Raw genomic sequence first — 19,722 nt, forward strand, 5'->3', positions numbered from 1 at the left:
CAGCACAGGAGCCCTGGCCCAGGCTGTGGAGCCTGCAGCACAGGAGCCCTGGCCCAGGCTGTGGAGCCTGCAGCACAGGAGCCCTGGCCCAGGCTGTGGAGCCTGCAGCACAGGAGCCCTGGCCCAGGCTGTGGAGCCTGCAGCACAGGAGCCCTGGCCCAGGCTGTGGAGCCTGCAGCACAGGAGCCCTGGCCCAGGCTGTGGAGCCTGCAGCACAGGAGCCCTGGCCCAGGCTGTGGGACCTGCAGCACAGGGGCCCTGGCCCAGGCTGTGGGACCTGCAGCACAGGGGCCCTGGCCCAGGCTGTGGGACCTGCAGCACAGGAGCCCTGGCCCAGGCTGTGGAGCCTGCAGCACAGGGGCCCTGGCCCAGGCTGTGGAGCCTGCAGCACAGGAGCCCTGGCCCAGGCTGTGGAGCCTGCAGCACAGGAGCCCTGGCCCAGGCTGTGGGACCTGCAGCACAGGAGCCCTGGCCCAGGCTGTGGGACCTGCAGCACAGGGGCCCTGCCCTTGCTGCACAGCAGAGGTTCCTCTCCCTTCTGGCAGCCAGCAAGTGGTGGGCACTGCTCAAGCCCTGGAGTGTCACTGAGTCCCTCACAGTGAAGCCCCTGGAGGGCATCCAGGGATTTTTCTGCCCCCCTGATGCTTGCACCCTGCAGAGCTCTCTGACACTGCCTTCCCTTCCTTGTCTTTCAGATCCTGTTTGACCAGGCTCAGCGCTCGGTCCGGCAGCAGCTGCACAACTTCGTGAAGGAGTGAGTACTGGTCCCAGCCCCCTGGGCTTCAGCCTCCCTGACCTTGCCCTGCACCTGTCCTCTGGCTGCTGGAAATAGAACTGCAGCCTCTGCACAACGGCTGGAGCTTTGGTGCAGGGGAGACCTTGAAGGGCAGAGGCCAGGCTCTGGTTTGAGTGATGGCTGTTGCTGTCCTCCTGCCACGCTGCCAGCTGCCTGCTCTGTTGTCAGGCAGAGGACTTCATCCTCTTCCTAGCTCTGAGTGCAAGCTGGACACGAGGCACACTTCCAGATCAGAGCATCACCCCCAAGATGGTGCTGGGGGAGGAGAAGCTCAGCAGGAGCCAGCAGGGAGCCCTTGCAGCCCAGAGAGCCAAGCAGAGCCTGGGCTGCAGCAAGAGAAGTGTGGCCAGCAGGGCCAGGGAGGGGATTCTGCCCCTCTGCTCCACTCTGCTGAGCCCACAGCTGGAGCTCTGGGGCCAGCTCTGGAGCCTCTGTGCCAGGAAGGATTTGGAGGTGCTGGAAGGTGTCCAGGGAAGGGCCAGGAGGAGGAGCAGAGGGCTGGAGCTGCTCTGCTGTGAGGACAGACTGAGGGAGTTGGGGTTGTGCAGGCTGGAGAGGAGAAGGCTCCAAGAAGACCTCATTGTGGCCTTCCAGGATCTGCAGGGGGCTACAAGAAAGCTGGGGAGGGACTGCTGAGGGTGTCAGGGAGGGATAGGACTGGGGGGGATGGAGCAGAACTAGAAGTGGGGAGATTGAGATTGGATGTGAGGAAGAAGTTGTTGCCCAGGAGGGTGGTGAGAGCCTGGCACAGGCTGCCCAGGGAGGTGGTGGAAGCCTCCTGCCTGGAGGTGTTTGCAGCCAGGCTGGATGTGGCTGTGAGCAACCTGCTGCAGTGTGAGGTGTCCCTGCCCATGGCAGGGGGTTGGAGCTGGCTGAGCCTTGAGGTCCCTTCCAACCCTGACCATTCTCTGACTCTAAGGTCTAGTGAAGCTCATCTGCAGATCCTCCAGCTCAGACCTCCCAGAGTTTAGATCCCTGCAGGGCAGGACCAGCTCTGCATCCTACCTCCTGCTCCATGCAGGGGCTTAAACCACTGCATGCTTGCAGAAGGACAGCACCTTGCAGCCAAATGACCTTGGGGTGCAGCAGAGTCAGGTTCAGTCACTCAGAGTCACAGCAGCCCTGCTCTTCTGGGGCATCTGTCTGGAAGAGCAACCTGCTGCAGGGTGAGGTGTCCCTGCCCAGGGCAGGGGGTTGGAACTGGCTGATCCTTGAGGTCCCTTCCAACCCTGATGACAGGCAGGAGGGCTCTCCTTTGTGTGGAGGGAGCAGCTGATCCTCACTCTGCCTCCAGCCTGGAGCCTGACCACTGGTTCAGGGCTGCTTGCTGATGGAGAGCAAGTTCACAGCGCCCTGCAGAGTGGCAAAGATGTGAAGTTGCACATGGCAGGGCAGAGGGGCAGAGGAGCTGGGCCCAGGAGGTGAGGTGGATGGGGACAGCCTGTCCCTTTGCTGCAGGCTCCCAGCAGGCTGTCCCTGCTGCTGCTGCTGTGACACAGCTCCCCTGGGTGCCACGTTTCCCCTGGGCACCACCCAGCGCAGCTCAGGATCCCAAAGCAGCTGAATATAGGTCAGAGAGGCACCCGAGGTCTTCAGCTCCACAGCAGCTGGTTGTCATGGAAACTGGCAACTGAGTGTGAATCCCTCAGCAGCTGTGTGCTTTGATGGAGGGAGGGGGTCCCTGGCTGAGCCCCCCTTCCCCCTCCCCCCATTCCTCATCCCCATCTTCGTGCACTCACCCCACCCCCACTTTCTCTCCAATCCTTTCCTCTGGTGAGCTCAGGTTTCGTCTGCTTAAGGCTGGCAGGCTGAAGGGAGAGTTTCACCTTCATTTTGGGGTCTGTCATCCCTTCAGCACCTTGGCAGCTTGCTCTTTGTACTGCTGCTCAGCCTCTGCAGCTGCAGGCCTTGGGGCTTTGATGTTTCTGTTGCTCCAACCCTTGGCATCACTTTGAATAATCCACCCAGAGCCAGCCTGCAACCCCTTGGCTGGGGATGGGACCAGGGAGAAATGTGCCCTTGGATAGTGATCCCTATTTATCTGAGAGGGCAAATAGTTACCCTCTGGCCTGCCCTCCCTGTCCCCAAGCTGTGAATCCAGGTCTGTGTCTGACTAATCAGCTTGCCCTGCCCATGCTGTAGCTCTGTGCCTTAGCCCACAGACCTTGCTGAGCTGGAGGGGGTTCCTGGCTGGCTCCTGAGGTTGCAGTCATGCTGGCTTGGAGCTAGCTCAGTCTTTCCAGCAGTATCACACCCCCTGAACTCCTCCTTTCCACTGGGGGTGTGCTCAGAGGAAGAAACCATTCTCTCCAGAGCTGGACCAAAAGCTGTGTCAAACCCCAACAGCCCTCTGCTGCAGGTGACCCCAAAATGTAAAAGCTCTGTTCCCATGTGAGCTCTCTGCACAGCTCTGATCCCATGTGAGCTCTCTGCACAGCCCTGCTCCCATGTGAGCTCTCTGCACAGCTCTGATCCCATGTGAGCTCTCTGCAGAGCCCTGCTCCCATGTGAGCTCTCTGCACAGCTCTGATCCCATGTGAGCTCTCTGCACAGCCCTGCTCCCATGTGAGCTCTCTGCACAGCTCTGTTCCCATGTGAGCTCTCTGCAGAGCTCTGTTCCCATGTGAGCTCTCTGCACAGCCCTGATCCCATGTGAGCTCTCTGCACAGCTCTGTTCCCATGTGAGCTCTCTGCAGAGCCCTGATCCCATGTGAGCTCTCTGCAGAGCTCTGTTCCCATGTGAGCTCTCTGCACAGCCCTGATCCCATGTGAGCTCTCTGCAGAGCCCTGATCCCATGTGAGCTCTCTGCACAGCTCTGTTCCCATGTGAGCTCTCTGCACAGCCCTGCTCCCATGTGAGCTCTCTGCACAGCTCTGTTCCCATGTGAGCTCTCTGCAGAGCTCTGTTCCCATGTGAGCTCTCTGCACAGCCCTGATCCCATGTGAGCTCTCTGCAGAGCTCTGTTCCCATGTGAGCTCTCTGCACAGCCCTGATCCCATGTGAGCTCTCTGCAGAGCCCTGATCCCATGTGAGCTCTCTGCACAGCTCTGGTCCCATGTGAGCTCTCTGCACAGCCCTGGTCCCATGTGAGCTCTCTGCACAGCTCTGGTCCCATGTGAGCTCTCTGCACAGCCCTGGTCCCATGTGAGCTCTCTGCACAGCCCTGGTCCCATGTGAGCTCTCTGCACAGCCCTGGTCCCATGTGAGCTCTCTGCACAGCTCTGATCCCATGTGAGCTCTCTGCACAGCTCTGGTCCCATGTGAGCTCTCTGCAGAGCTCTGATCCCATGTGAGCTCTCTGCACAGCTCTGATCCCATGTGAGCTCTCTGCAGAGCCCTGGTCCCATGTGAGCTCTCTGCACAGCTCTGATCCCATGTGAGCTCTCTGCACAGCTCTGTTCCCATGTGAGCTCTCTGCACAGCCCTGGTCCCATGTGAGCTCTCTGCAGAGCTCTGATCCCATGTGAGCTCTCTGCACAGCTCTGATCCCATCTGAGCTCTCTGCACAGCTCTGATCCCATGTGAGCTCTCTGCACAGCCCTGATCCCATGTGAGCTCTCTGCACAGCTCTGTTCCCATGTGAGCTCTCTGCACAGCTCTGGTCCCATGTGAGCTCTCTGCACAGCCCTGGTCCCATGTGAGCTCTCTGCACAGCTCTGGTCCCATGTGAGCTCTCTGCAGAGCCCTGGTCCCATGTGAGCTCTCTGCACAGCTCTGATCCCATGTGAGCTCTCTGCAGAGCCCTGATCCCATGTGAGCTCTCTGCACAGCCCTGATCCCATGTGAGCTCTCTGCACAGCTCTGATCCCATGTGAGCTCTCTGCACAGCTCTGATCCCATGTGAGCTCTCTGCACAGCTCTGATCCCATGTGAGCTCTCTGCAGAGCCCTGTTCCCATGTGAGCTCTCTGCACAGCTCTGATCCCATGTGAGCTCTCTGCACAGCTCTGATCCCATGTGAGCTCTCTGCACAGCCCTGATCCCATGTCAGCTCTCTGCACAGCTCTGATCCCATGTGAGCTCTCTGCACAGCTCTGTTCCCATGTGAGCTCTCTGCAGAGCCCTGATCCCATGTGAGCTTCTCTGCACAGCTCTGATCCCATGTGAGCTCTCTGCACAGCTCTGTTCCCATGTGAGCTCTCTGCACAGCTCTGATCCCATGTGAGCTCTCTGCAGAGCCCTGATCCCATGTGAGCTCTCTGCACAGCCCTGATCCCATGTGAGCTCTCTGCAGAGCCCTGTTCCCATGTGAGCTCTCTGCACAGCCCTGATCCCATGTGAGCTCTCTGCAGAGCCCTGTTCCCATGTGAGCTCTCTGCACAGCTCTGATCCCATGTGAGCTCTCTGCACAGCTCTGTTCCCATGTGAGCTCTCTGCAGAGCCCTGTTCCCATGTGAGCTCTCTGCACAGCTCTGATCCCATGTGAGCTCTCTGCACAGCCCTGATCCCATGTGAGCTCTCTGCACAGCTCTGTTCCCATGTGAGCTCTCTGCACAGCTCTGATCCCATGTGAGCTCTCTGCACAGCTCTGATCCCATGTGAGCTCTCTGCACAGCTCTGATCCCATGGGAGCTCTCTGCAGAGCTCTGATCCCATGTGAGCTCTCTGCACAGCTCTGTTCCCATGTGAGCTCTCTGCACAGCTCTGATCCCATGTGAGCTCTCTGCAGAGCCCTGATCCCATGTGAGCTCTCTGCACAGCTCTGATCCCATGTGAGCTCTCTGCACAGCCCTGATCCCCTGTGAGCTCTCTGCACAGCTCTGTTCCCATGTGAGCTCTCTGCACAGCCCTGATCCCATGTGAGCTCTCTGCACAGCTCTGATCCCATGTGAGCTCTCTGCAGAGCTCTGGTCCCATGTGAGCTCTCTGCACTGCTCTGTTCCCATGTGAGCTCTGTAGGTGCAGCTCAGACTTGTGCAGCTGGTGAGGTGGAAGATGTGTTTCTCAAAGCCAGTGTCCACATTGTGCCTTGGGTGTGAGGTGAGGATTTCCCAGCCAGAACCAGCTGGGGCTGCACCTGAGCTGGCCTCGCTCAGTGCCCTGCCCTGGGGAGCAGCCCCTTTCCCTCCTTGCAGGAGGAGCCCCGTGGAGCATCTGAAGTGTTCTCCTCACCACTTATCCTGAGGGCAGCTGTGGGACTATCTTTAGAGCAGGATGCCATCTGGCCTGGCTTTCTGCCTGCTCTCCTTGGAGAATCTCCTTCAGGCTTTGGAGGCAGCCTGGGAGGTCCAATGTCTTTCTTTGTCTGCTAAAGGCTGCCTGGAGTTAATCTGGAGTGAGTCCAGTTGGCCATAGTGGAGCTTGGTGGGGTGGGATGGGATCTCAGTGGCACTTGGAGTGACCATAGAATCCTAGAACTCTTAGGGTTGAAAGGGGCCTCAAGGATCATCCAGTTCCAGCCCCCTGCTGCTGTGATTCTGAGTGACCAAACCTGACTCTGCTGCACCCCAAAGTCATTTGGCTGCAAAGTGCTGTCCTTCTGCAAGCATGCAGTGGTTTAAACCCCTGCATGGAGCAGGAGGTAGGATGCAGAGCTGGCCCTGCTCTGCAGGGATCTAAACTCTGGGAGGTCTGAGCTGGAGGATCTGCAGATGAGCTTCACTGGACCTTAGAATGAGAGAACTGTCAGGGCTGGAAGGGAGCTCAAGGCTCAGCCAGCTCCAACCCCCTGCCATGGGCAGGGACACCTCACAATGCAGCAGGTTGCTCACAGCCACCTCCAGCCTGGCTGCAAACACCCCCAGGGATGAGGCTTCCACCACCTCCACAGTGTACCTGGTTGCACTGTGCTGGTGTTAGCAATGTCAGCAACCAGCACCAGAACAAGAGGACACAGTCTCAAGCTGTGCCATGGAAGGTTTAGGCTGGAGGGGAGGAGAAAGCTCTTCCCAGAAAGAGGAACTGGCCAGGGGAATGTGCTTCCCAGGGAGGTGGTGGAGTCCCCATCCCTGGAGGTGTTCAAGAGGGGATTGGATGTGGCTCTTGGAGCCATGGTTTAGCTGTCAGAAGGTGCTGGGGGACAGCTTGGACTTGGTGACCTCTGAGGTCTTTTCCAACCTTACTGCTTCTATGATTCAGTGTCCTGGCTGGCTTGTAGCACTGATTCTGCTCTCCTCCCACCCCCTTTGGGTTGCAGTGACGTGAGGAAGTTCAAGGAGACCAAGAAGCAGTTCGACAAGGTGCGGGAGGACATGGAGATCTCCCTGGTGAAGAACGCTCAGGCCCCTCGGCACAAGCCTCACGAGGTGGAGGAGGCCACAGGCACCCTGACCATCACCAGGAAGTGCTTCCGGCACCTGGCCCTCGACTATGTCCTGCAGGTTGGTGACACAGCCCCCAGCTCTGGCTGGATCTCCCAGGGCACAGCAAGACATGCCACTTGTAGGGGAGCACAGAGCCATTTCGGTTGGAGGAGACCCTGGAGACCACCAGGTCCAACCATTGACCTTCCATAGCCTGCACAACATTCACAACCAACCTCTTTTCTTTGACCCTATCTTGGTTGGAGGAGACCTTGGAGACCACCAAGTCCAACCACTGACCCTCCATAGCCTGCACAGATTTTAAACCAATCTCTTTTCTTTGACCCCATCTTGGTTGCAAGAGACCCTGGAGACCACCAAGTCCAATCATTGACCCTCCATAGCCTGCACAACATTCACTACCAGTCTCTTTTCTTTGACCCTATCTTGGTTGGAGGGGACCTTGAAGACCACCAAATCCAACCATTGACCCTCCATAGCTTGCCCAGCATTTACAACCAACCTCTTCCTTGACCCTATCTTGGTAGGAAGAGACCCTGGAGACCACCAAGTCCAACCATTGACCCTCCATAGCCTGCCCAGCATTTACAACCAACCTCTTTCCTGTGACCCTTCTCCTTCCCTTTTGGCTCCACCTGGAGCTCACCAGAGTTGGCTTTGCAGAACCAAACCTCCTGGCAGTGTCCCTGACTGGGTTGTGGTTTGCTGCCAGAGGTCTTGGAGCAAGTTGTTGCTGCCTTAGCTCTCCATGGCAGGCTGCTTCCTGCTGCTGATGCTGAGGCTCTTGTCTTGTTTCCTTCACAGATCAATGTCCTGCAGGCCAAGAAGAAGTTTGAGATCCTGGATGCGGTAAGGGCCCTCTGGGTTTCCTGGGGCTGCTCTCAGTGCCTGCATGGAGGGCAGCCCTCTCCTGTGCATGACAGACTCCTTGGTCTGCTCTCAGTGCCTGCATGGAGGGCAGCCCTCTCCTGTGCATGACAGACTCCTTGGTCTGCTCTCAGTGCCTGCATGGAGGGCAGCCCTCTCCTGTGCATGACAGACTCCTGGGGCTGCTCTCAGTGCCTCTATGGAGGGCAGCCCTCTCCAGTGCAGCTTGCATGGATTGACAGACAGACAGACTCCTAGGGCTGCTCTCAGTGCCTGCATGGAGGGCAGCCCTCTCCAGTGCAGCTTGCATGGATTGACAGACAGACAGACTCCTAGGGCTGCTCTCAGTGCCTGCATGGAGGGCAGCCCTCTCCTGTGCAGCTTGCATGGATTGACAGACAAACAGACAGACTCCTTGGTCTGCTCTCAGTGCCTGCATGGAAGGCAGCCCTCTCCTATGCAGCTTGCATGCCTTGACAGACAGACTCCTTGGGCTGCCCTGGAGACACTTCCTGGGCTTGCTTTGGGGGCTGCAGGTGTGCTCATGAGAAGGGAAAAGGAAGGACCAGCAAGACCAGCACTGGAGGGGACTTCCAGGGCTGAGGGATGCTGCTTTTAGTGCTTCCTGCTCCCAGCAGGGGTAACCTGGCAGTGTGGAAGGAGTTGTGAGAGGAAGGAAAGAGAAGAAGGAGAGGGAGCTGGTGGACAGATTGCTTTGGGCAGGGAGAGGGTGAGACCTTGGAGAGAGCTGTTTGGGGGTGATGAGGGCTGAGGACTTTTCACAGTCACTCTTCTGACCTTGCTGCTGTTTCCCTCCCCAGATGCTGTCCTTCATGCATGCCCAGTACACCTTTTTCCAGCAGGGCTACAGTCTGCTCCATGAGCTGGATCCCTACATGAAGAAGCTAGCCACAGAGGTGAGGGCACAGGGCCTGTGGCTGACTCAGGCTGCCTGGTGGTAGCCCTTCACCCTGCAAGGACCTCCTCTTTGCTACTCAGCCACTACACCTGGCAACCAGGGAGTGGGCAGAGCATCCTGCATGTTGGCTGGGCCATGCTGCACTGCAGGGTGACAGCCAGCAGCTGTGGTTGCTGTCACTGCATCCCCAAGCAGCCTTTTCCCCTCCTGTGGGGACGTTAAGCAGGGTTGGGGTCACCCTAGAGCAATGCAGCAGGGGTGGGCAAGTGGCTCAGGAACCTCCTCCTTGACTTTTACACCTGATGTTCTCCCCCCTGCCTTTAGCTGGACCAGCTGGTGATTGATTCTGCAGTGGAGAAGAGGGAGATGGAGCACAAGCATGCACTGATACAGCAGAGGGTGAGTCCTGGCTGCAGGCAGCTCTTGTCTCCATCTCAGGTTGTCTGGATCACAGAGGGCCCTTGCTGGGTTGGTCCTTCACAGCCTGGAGCAGATGATGAGATGAGAGCAATACCCTTGTGGGTGCTGGGAGCTGTGGCTGGGAGGAAGGTCCAGCCCCAGGCTGCTGGCACAGCTGAGTCCTCAAAGGAGAGGGATGCAGGGAGGACCCTCCTGGGTCAGGGCACCCAGGTTGTTCTCCCAGCTCTGCCTCTGAGCAAGCCAAGAGGGTTCCTTTTCTTTGACCCTGTCTTGGCTGGAAGAGACCCTGGAGATCACCAAGTCCAAGCACTAACCCAAGCCTTTGGGGCTTGCCCAGCATTGACAGCAAATGCATTTAATGTGACCCTGTTTTGGATGCAAGAGACCCTGCAGAGCACCAAGTCCAAGCATTAACCCTTCACAGCTTGCCCAGCATTGACAACAAATGCATTTGATGTGACCCTGTTTTGGATGCAAGAGGCCCTGCAGAGCACCAAGTCCAAGCATTAACCCTTCACAGCTTGCCCAGCATTGACAACAAAGCTCTTTCCTGTGACCCTCTTCTTTCCCTTTTGGATTCCACCTGCAGCTCTGTGCTGCTGAGGCTGGGGGGAAGATTCCAAGGCTCATGTTCTGTCACTGGCTCTGAGGCAGAGGGGTGGCTGCAGTGGTAACCAGCAGTGGAAACCTCAGTGCATGGCAGAGCTGCCTTTGGCTAGAAGCTGGAGCACTCCTCCCACCTCTTCTTCCTTCTCCTCTCCCCCAGTCTCACTTCTTTTGGCTGAGCAAGCCAGCTCTGTGTCTGGCAAAGCCCTGTGACCTGCAGCTACTGGGGCTTGCCATGTCCCTTCTGACACTTCTCCTGCCTTGCCCCTGCTGAGGCAGCAGGATGGCAGCATGCCTGAGTGCCCAGCACAAGCAGATGGCCAGAGTCCCTGCTAAATCATCTGCCAGATGAGTGAGTGGATGCTCTCCTTTGGTACCCACAGCCTCAGTGGTGGGGAGCTGCTCTGAGGTGGTGTCTGTGGGTCATGGGGGAGAGACAGCAGCACTCTGCACAGCTGCTGAGAGAGGAGTGTGCTGCAGTGAGCTTCTTCCAGGCAATCCTGCCCCAAGGTGCAGCTCAGCTTAGCTCCTGTGATGTGCCACAGCTACAGCCTTGGGCAGCAGAGCTGTGGGAAGGGGCCACAGAGACCCAAGCAGCAGAGCTGCCATGGCTGAGCAAGCTGTTGCCTGCAGCTGAGCTGTGGCAAAGCCTCTGTGTGTGTGTGTGTGGCTCTCCCCTGCTGTAGCTGGGGGTAACCACCAGGATCTGGCAAGGTGAAAGGATTTATTAGCCACAAAGCCTGAGCCTTCAGCAGGGAGGAGCCTCTGGTTGGGGTGGGCTCTGATTTTCCAGCCCTTTCACCTGGGAATGGTTCCAAATCCAAGGCTTGGAGAAGCATCAACTGATTTCTTTCTTTCCTTTCTTGTTTTCTTTTCCTTCTCTTCATGGATTGCTGACTTGCTGCTGCAGACCCTCCTGCAGGTGAGTACCCACAGGGATTTCCTTCTGGCATCTTCCTGGCTCAGAATTAGCATTTGCTGTCTGGGTATCTGCAGGGCACCTCCAGGCAGGCTGGGGAGAGGCTGTGGGGGTGGGATGAGAGGCAATGGTTTGAAACTGGAGCAGGGCAGAGTTAGGTTGGGCATCAGGAGGGAGTTCTGCACACTGAGAGCAGTGAGGCACTGGAACAGGCTGCCCAAGGGGGTGGTTGAGGCTCCATCCCTGGAGGCATTCAAGATCAGGCTTGCTGTGGCCCTGGGCATCCTGATCCAGCTGGAGGTGTCCCTGCTGCCTGCAGGGGGGTTGAACAAGATGCCCTTGGAGGGTCCCTTCCAACCCAGAGCCATCTGTGACTGACAAAGTTCTGGCTTTGAAAGCACAGCAAAGACTCCTTGCCATGGGATCAGTGCTGCCACCTGAGCACTGGGGATCAGAGAATCAAGAAGGTTGGAAAAGACCTCAGAGATGTCACTCTAAAGCCCCATTTCAGCTGAGTTTGGCTCCATCCTCATCGAAGTTGTTTCCAGTCCTGTGCTAAGAGGAGATTTCAGTTGTCTGTGCTCTGGGTGGTGCTCAGGATTGACTCTGGGATCAGTGCTGCAGTGGCAGAGTTAATGCTGGGGGTTGGGGTGGGGGAATTTCAACCCACCACACAGAGGTGTTTGGCTGGCACTTGCTGCTTGCTTGGTGTCTGAGGCCCTTTGAGCACCGTGGGTCTGGTGGGAAGTGATGTGGCTGCACAGCACAGAGTGGTGGTGGACTTTCAACATACACAGGGGGGGCTGATAGCTGCTCAGGAGCCAAGCCCTGAGCAGGAGTCACTGGGGAGCCCATTTCTGGCAGGCACTTGGGGGGATCAATACTCCTCAGCAGGAGGAACCTAAGTGGCTGTGGCTTTCTCTCTAATGCTCTCTCTCAGAGCTGTCACAGCCCATGAAATGGAACCACAAACAGATTGAGAGCTAATGACAGCCCCTGCCTGTGCATGGGCCTGGCCAGATGCTGCCTTTGGTTAAGTGTTCTGAGGGGAGGCTAAATCCATTTGTGAACTCTCAGCTCCCCTGGGACTCTGCTGCAGTGATGACTTCATTGGGGGGAAGGTGGCAAATCCCCCCAGCACAGCTCAGTTCAGGGGCTTTGCTGAGTGGACAGGCAGGAAATGAAGCAGAGGTCAGGTTCCAAGGGGGAGAGCAAGCAATTACTCCTCTTCAGGATACAAGTGGCTCTCTGGCTGCAGCAGCTTGGGGGAGAGCTGAGAGGAGAGCTGTGATGCAGGATTTAAAGCTTCCTGCCTGGAAATCTTCTGAGGCTGCTCTTCAGCTGCTCTGGGTCAGTGCTGCTCCTCCCTTTGCACCAGAGCCTGGCACTCTGCATCTGGTGAGCATCTCACCATCTCCAAGGGGAGCACAGCACAGGTGTAAATGCATGCTGAGCCCACAACACCCTCTGGTGCCTCCAGCAGTGTGGGGATTTAGTTGGGCTTGATGAGAGAGGAGTGGCAGAGGTGTCCTTCTTCCCTCCCCTCAGCACAGAGCCTTCCCAAGCAGCCTGCTGGGGTCTGAGGAAGGGAGGAGGGATTCAGTTTAAATCCCAGGTTTGGGAAGTGTTCTCTGGGGGACCTGCTCAAGGAGTGGTCTGGGGGCAGCTTTGTGAGGTGTGGAGGGCAGCCTTCCAAGAGGCAGGGTCATGAGGAAGGGGTCTGGGGCATTTTGTCCTGAATGCTTTGATTAAACTGGGGAGGGGAGGGGGGGAAAAAACCCCAACCAGCATTAATCTTGACTGTTTGCTTTTGTCCTGTGCCACCCTTTCCCCAGCTTGCCCTGTGGAACATCTGCCACCTCTGGGGCAGGTTCCTTGGGGGGGCAGATGGCATTTCAAGTTGCCCTCCTCTCCCCCCCACCACTGCCCTCTTTCTCCCCACCACCACTGCCTTCCTCTCTCCCTCCTGCCCCCTCTCCACCACTGCCTTCCTCTCTCCCTCCTGCCCCCTCTCCACCACTGCCTTCCTCTCTCCCTCCTGCCCCCTCTCCACCACTGCCCTCCTCTCTCTCCCTCCTGCCCCCTCTCCACCACTGCCCTCCTCTCTCTCCCTCCTGCCCCCTCTCCACCACTGCCTTCCTCTCTCCCTCCTGCCCCCTCTCCACCACTGCCCTCCTCTCTCTCCCTCCTGCCCCCTCTCCACCACTGCCCTCCTCTCTCTCCCTCCTGCCCCCTCTCCACCACTGCCTTCCTCTCTCCCTCCTGCCCCCTCTCCACCACTGCCTTCCTCTCTCCTTCCTGCCCCCTCTCCACCACTGCCTTCCTCTCTCCCCCCTGCCCCCTCTCCACCACTGCCCTCCTCTCCACCACTGCCTTCCTCTCTCCCTCCTGCCCCCTCTCCACCACTGCCCTGCTGCCTCCCAAGCCTGACAGAGCTCCCCTTGCAGCCCCACTCTTCCTGTGGAAGCAGAGCTCAGTTAAATACATCCAGGGCAATAAAATCAGCCAGAGGGAAGGAAGAGCCTCAGTTTTCGTGGGCTCCAGTAAATATTTGAGTTGTCCTCCTGTTGTGCAACGAGAAGACAGCTTCCAGGGTGGAGGCTGGGGTGGGGGTGTGTGTTGGGGGGGTGCCTTTCTTCTTCTGGCTGTGTGTGGGATGCCTGTGTGCCAGAGCTGCAGCAGGGAGCACTTGGAGCTTTCCCACTTCTCACCTGGGGGCTGGACTCAGCTCTTTCAAACCAGACATGCCAGGAGTGTGTAGGGGTGTTGATGTGGGCTCACAGGCTCTGGTGTAGGCTGGGCCACTTGAGAGGTGAATTTGGGGCCAAGCATTGGAGCAGGCTGCCCTGGGAGGTGATAGAGTCACCACCAGCCCTGGAGGTGCTCAGGGAAAGCGTGGCCAGGGCACTTTGGGCTGGGGTGTCATGGGTTGGTGATCTTGGAGGTCCTTTTCTTAAGCAAAAGGATTCTGTGATTCTGATCTTGGAGAGCACACAGGCCTGGGGGTTTTGTTCCAGTGGGAAATGAGGAGGCAAATGGTGCTGTTTAAAGCAGCCTTCCCTTGCAGGTCATCACCCCACTGAATCCTTCCACTGCCTCAAAACAGGCAGGGAAGAGAAAGTGGAAGAATCAGAGGCTCTGTAAACTCTCCTCTGCAGCCTCCTACCTGCTGCCTGGGCCAGGGTGGGCGAGCAGCTGTGCCTCTGCTGGCTGTGTGCAGAGGAAGGGAGGCTGGAGTGCCAAGGCAGAGCTCTCTGCCTCATTTAGCCCAGCTGGTAGATCACAGACCAGGGGCCATATGGCATCTCAACCCCTCGATTCCTGCAGAGGAGCAGGGCTGCCATCCCCGGCCAAAGGGTGGCTGTGCTCCAGGGAGCTGGAGGAAGCAGACCCTGCTCCAGGCAGACAAGCCTGGCTCTGTTAAGGTCAGGGAGGCATTTGGTGAGCATCTTCCTGTCAACTTTGCTCTGTGTTGCCTGGCTTCTCCCGCTCCCCTCTGTGCCTCCGTGGCAGCTGTATGATAATTAGCCCTTGCTCTAAGCTGATTGACTGTGAATAGGAGGCACCGGGAGGGGGTAAGCAGGTGGTCCCCAGGGGCCAAGCTTCCTTCTAGTGCCCCTTGCTTTGACAGGAGCCAACGGCGGAGCTTCAGGCTTCCCAAAAAGGAGTAGGAGGGGTAAAGGCAGAAGGGACTGCAAAAGAAATCCCTCCTTCCCTGCCAGCCCACGGTGCTTAGCAGTGATGCTGCTCTAGAGAGCGAGCAGAGAGAGGACACACAGCTGCTCCCTGCTCTCCAGGCAAGAGCAGCAGAACCTCCCTTGCAGCTGGCAGCATGAAGATCTTCGGCAGGCTTGAATACCTCCTGGTAAGGAGATCCCTGCAGGGCTGCTTTGACTCGGGGAGGAAGTTTAGAGGGCACTTCTCTCTGCGGGGTGGGGGAGCAAGGATTGTGCCTCTGGGACTTTGCTGATGTGCCCCCAAACCCGAGCCGGGGGTGGGGGGAGCATATGTGTTTGGTTCTGTTTCTGGGCTGGAAAAGCTCTGGGGCAGGGCACAGATCCCCGTGCAGCATCTGCTGGCAGGCTGCAGGGCAGGGAGATGGTTTGGCATGGGGAAATTGAGGAAACAAAAGGTCTATAAATGGGGTTGGGCTGGAATGAATGAAAGCTGGCTGTGCAGAAAGGGAACGGAGGTCGGGGGAGTCCTCCTCCAAATTCCATCTGCCTCTGGGCTCTGGGAGGTAAAAACTCAAGAGGGGAAACCGAGCAGGGAGAGGAAAAGGTTGAAATGGGAGCAGGCACCAGGAGAGAGCAGAATATGCCTGCAGCAGTGTGTGTGTGGGGGGCAGGAGATGCATCTTCAAGGGTGTGAATATTGCTCTGAATGAAGATTCCCTTTAGACTCAAACAGCCCAGCTAGTCCCCCACAGCCTCGGCTCACCTGCAGGAGAAGTTCTTTGCAGTGCATGGATGTGGTTAGGGGGTGCTTGGTGTCGTTGCTGGGTGCTGGAGTGAAGAAGGCACTTCGGGATAAAGCCTTTTGTCTGCTCCGAGCCTGGATCGCTTGCCCTGGTGGCATTGATTGCAAGCGACTGGGGAGCTCTGGGGGGGGGGGTGGGGGGTAAGCTGCTGTTTCTCTGAGCAGCTAAAGCCACCTGCACCCTGGTGGCTCCCCTGCTCGTGGCTGCCTGCTTTGGCTACTGGTTTTCTGGCAGAGGAAAGCAAAGCATTGGGCAGAGAAGGGGCAGCAGCATCCGTTCCACCTTGGATGGAGGCAGCGAGGGGGCAGTGCTGTGGCTCTGCAGGGAGGGACACTGCCACGGGCAGTGTGGTTCAAAGGGTGTCGAGGAAGCTTTTTGGCATTTTAGAGAGAGGTTCTCTCTGTCCTCAGCCAGCTGTGGTGCTCCTTGGGGGAGCAATGAGCCTACAAGCAAGACTTTCCTGGCTCTGCTTTCAGGCAGGGCTCCGTTCTTGGACTCCTCTCCCATCCTCCAAGGGCTGCAGGCTGGTGAGGGCCATCTTCACTCTTCACATGTCCCTGAAGCTGGGGAGTTCTTTCATTTCCTCAGCCCTTTTCTGAGCATGAAAGAGCCGGGAGAGCCTTTCTGGCCTCTGCAATGCCAGCAGTCTCTGTGCATGCAGTGTGGAGATGGAGTCCTGAACCAAGTGGGTCAGGGGAGAGGCAAGCTGAAAATAGCTTTTTTCCCCCCTCCTCTTATTCTTTTCTTTTCATTCTTTCATGGGTCTGTCTGTGCCTGTGCTGGGCTTTCCACTTGCTGCTTTGAAAGTGTCTACATCAGCCTCTCTCTTCTTGCTTTCCCCCTCTTGCCTCCCTGTGGCTGTGTCTCTTGGAGTGTGCCACTTTGGTGTGCTCCCATAGAAACCAGCATGATGTCACTGCTGAAGGAATAGCAGTTCTGGGGCAGGCTGCTGTGTGAACTCAGAGTGACAGGGCTGGGAAGGGGAAGGGACAGGCAGCCAAGGCTGGTGTGATGCACTGAGCCAGTGAAGGAAGGAGAGGGAAGCAGATGGTGGCAGAGATCTGGCTGCTTAGCCTGGAAGGCTCTGGTGAGACCCTACCTGGAGCACTGCATCCACTTCTGGAGCCTCTGTGCCAGGAAGGATCTGGAGGGGCTGGAAGGTGTCCAGAGAAGGGCCAGGAGGATGAGCAGAGGGCTGGAGCTGCTCTGCTGTGAGGACAGACTGAGGGATTTGGGGTTGTGCAGTCTGGAGAGGAGAAGGCTCTGAGGAGACCTAATTGTGGCCTCCCAGTATCTGAAGGGGGCTACAAGAAAGCTGGGGAGGGACTTTTGAAGGTGTCAGGGAGGGATAGGCCTGGGGGGGATGGAGCAAAACTTGATGATCTTTGAGGTCTCTTCCAACCTTGAAATGGGAAGATGCAGATTGGATGTGAGGAAGAAGTTGTTCCCCAGGAGGGTGGTGAGAGCCTGGCACAGGTTGCCCAGGGAGGTGGTGGAAGCCTCCTGCCCAAAGGTGTTTGCAGCCAGGCTGGAGGTGGCTGTGAGCAACCTGCTGTGGTGTGAGGTGTCCCTGCCCATTGCAGAGGGCTTGGAACTGGCTGAGCCTTGAGGTCCCTTCCAACCCTGACACTTCTCTGATTCTAAGGCATCCAATTTCTTTGAGCAGAGTGTGATCCAACATGGCCCTGCTGCTGCTGCTGCTCTTGGAGGCAGAGCCATTCACATCCCAGTCCTGGGAAGCCTTTTCTGGCTCCAGCATTTCCATTATGTGTTTTCTTTTCCTTATCACAGAGGCAATGAGGTGCTAAATGCAGACTTCATAAGTCAGCCTAATAACTTCCAAGCTCATTTAGGGCAGGCTTGCCTGTCTCTGTGTGTTTGGCAAGGAGGGGGAGAGGGAACTCAGTCATAGAGTGGTCTGGGTTGGAAGGGACCTCCAAAGGTCATCCAGCCCAACCCCTCCTGCAGTCAGCAGGGACATCCTCAACTAGATCAGGTTGCTCAGAGCCTCACCTTGAATATCTCCAGGGATGGGGCCCCAACCACCTCTTCCACATCCTCCTCCACCACCTGTTGCAGCGTTCCACCCCCCTCATGGTGCAGAGCCTGCTCCTAACATCCAATCTCAAGCTGCTCTTCTCTAGTCTGAAGCCATTGCTCCTTGTCCTGCCCCTGCAGGCCTTTGCAAACAGTGAAGCTGCCTTTGTGGAAGGTAGTTTATGAAGATCATGCATGAAAAGTCTCCTGCACAGCAGGAAAGAGGAACCAAAAAGAAGGGGACAAGGGGAAGGCATAAATGTGAATTGTTGTTACCCTGCTGTCTCAAGGCTGAGATTTGACTCAAGAAAGTCACTGGGGAGGTTGTGAAATGGGTGACCCCATTCCTTCTCCACCAGCACCTCCCAGCCCCTGTGGCTTGATTTGCAAGGCTGGAAGGTTTTGCTTTCCCAGCTCTGTGTGTCCCCAGGCGTGCTGCATCCCTCCTAAGAACCACAGGGCAGTTGAGGTTGGAAGAGACCTTTGAGCTCATCAAGTCCAACAGCTCCCCTTGAGCTCACAATCCCACCAGAGTCACAGAGCAACCTACTGATGGTGCAGGTGATGGTGGGCTAGGCAGGAGCAGTGCCCCCCAGCAGCTCCCTTTGGTGTGCTGGGCAGGAGCAGTGCCCCCCAGTGAGTCCCTTTGGTGGGCTGGGCAGGAGCAGTGCCCCCCAGTGAGTCCCTCTGGTGTGCTGGGCAGGACCAGTGCCCCCCAGCAGCTCCCTTTGGTGTGCTGGGCAGGAGCAGTGCCCCCCAGCGAGTCCCTTTGGTGTGCTGGGCAGGAGCAGTGCCCCCCAGCAGCTCCCTTTGGTGTGCTGGGCAGGAGCAGTGCCCCCCAGCAGCTCCCTTTGACTTAATTTCCCATAATGAACAGGATCTACATCTTTTTGTCCCAGTGGATGGATACAGGGCCTGATGAAGAGCAGGTCTGCCACTGAAAGGGAGTAATTGTCACACAACTGTGTGCATCCAGCTGTGGCCACACACTCCCACGGTGTTCCAACACCATCAGCAAGATGATCTCAGTTTCTGTCCTAGCTTGGACTTGGGGTCAGGGTTGGGGAGATGTTCTTGTAGCTCTTTTGCATGACATCTGTCCTCTGTCTTTAATGGCTGAGTGGGGAAGCTCCTTGGCTGGGTGGCAGCCTGGGAATCGATGGCTTGAGGCCCTGAGGAAAGATTCACCTGCTCCAGAAGTGGTTTCAGCTTGTTCTAGCCCTGCTGAGATTTGACTCAAGAAAGTCACTGGGGAGGTTGTGAAATGGGTGACCCCATTCCTTCTCAACCAGCACCTCCCAGCCCCTGTGGCTTGATTTGCAAGGCTGGAAGGGTTTGCTTTCCCAGCTCTGTGTGTCCCCAGGCGTGCTGCATCCCTCCCAGCTGCACTTGCCACGGTTTGTGTTGCCTTTCAGCTGCTCAAACCATTCCTGTGCATTGCTCTTTTGGCCTTTGGCAGTGAAAGGAGTGACAAATCCACTGATCAAGTGGGCAGTTTCAGGACCCCTTTTTTTGTCCCCCCTCCTCCTCCCTTTTCCTGGCTTTGTTTGTCTCTCACCACTCAATGACTTCATAGCAGAGACTTCAGCTCCCAAGCAGAGTGCAGTGGAATGGAGCAAAGTGCCCCTGAGGATCAGAGTGTGGCATCCCCCTCCCTCCCAGGGATAAGAGGCAGTCTGGTCCTTATCCTTCAGATCTCTGCTTGGTTTGAAGCTGCAGCTTACAGCTCTGGGCAGCGGATTCCGCCCTCGCCTTGCCCCGCAGTCAGTTCTGGTGACGGCAGTGGGGCTGCTCAGGGATTACACCAGCAGAAATAGGAGCAGAATTCAGCCTGGAGATGCTTCCTACCCAAGGAGAGAGCAAAGGGGGAGAGGAGTATCTCTGGAGCCCTGCAAACAGAAGCCACTCTTCCCGGCTCTGGGTGTCTATATTTGGACACCACCCAGATGGCTCCCGCTTGCCTGAGCTGCTCAAGTGTGCCTGGTGGGGCTGTGTGGAGCTGTCTCAAACTGCTGCAGGCTGGGGTTCTCTGCAAGGCAAGGAGCATCTCCACGTGCCCTCAGCCCTTCTTCAGCCTCTCAGGCTGTAGGGGGGTGGGATACAGTGCAGGCTCCACGAGGTTAAGTTCACACCTGGCTCTTGGCGCCGCTGGGTTTGAGTGGATTTCCTCCAGTGACGTCCGTGGCCCATCTGTCCCTCCTGCACTCATCAGCAGTATAACCTCCTTACCCTCAGACTGCTTGATTATCTGAGGGCAGCTGAAGGAGACATCAGAACTCACAAAAAGACAGCTCCCTGCACAGAGCTTAGCCTACAACCTGAAAGACAAAGTCTTCTGTCAGCTCTTCCCTGAAGTGGTGGAGGTAAGGGAGTTGATCCCTGCAGGAGTTTGGCTGTCCTGCAGCTCTTCAGCTT

General features: G+C 57.2%; 1 protein-coding gene across 4 annotated transcripts in view; it reads left to right on the forward strand.

The window, feature by feature from the left end:
• Positions 1 to 19,722, forward strand: part of ACAP3 (ArfGAP with coiled-coil, ankyrin repeat and PH domains 3) — a 111,688-nt gene that overhangs the window by 66,139 nt on the left and 25,827 nt on the right. For all 4 annotated transcript variants that reach the window (XM_068158290.1, XM_068158286.1, XM_068158287.1 and 1 more), the window contains exons 5-9: positions 696 to 754; positions 6,933 to 7,116; positions 7,864 to 7,908; positions 8,748 to 8,843; positions 9,170 to 9,244. In XM_068158290.1, coding sequence (XP_068014391.1) covers positions 696 to 754; positions 6,933 to 7,116; positions 7,864 to 7,908; positions 8,748 to 8,843; positions 9,170 to 9,244 — 459 coding nt within the window. The remainder of the gene's footprint in view (positions 1 to 695; positions 755 to 6,932; positions 7,117 to 7,863; positions 7,909 to 8,747; positions 8,844 to 9,169; positions 9,245 to 19,722) is intronic.

The sequence above is a fragment of the Melanerpes formicivorus genome, unplaced genomic scaffold, assembly GCF_026170545.1.
Source record: "Melanerpes formicivorus ecotype bairdi unplaced genomic scaffold, bMelFor1.0.p_v2 SCAF_39, whole genome shotgun sequence".
Classification (NCBI taxonomy): Eukaryota; Metazoa; Chordata; class Aves; order Piciformes; family Picidae; genus Melanerpes; species Melanerpes formicivorus.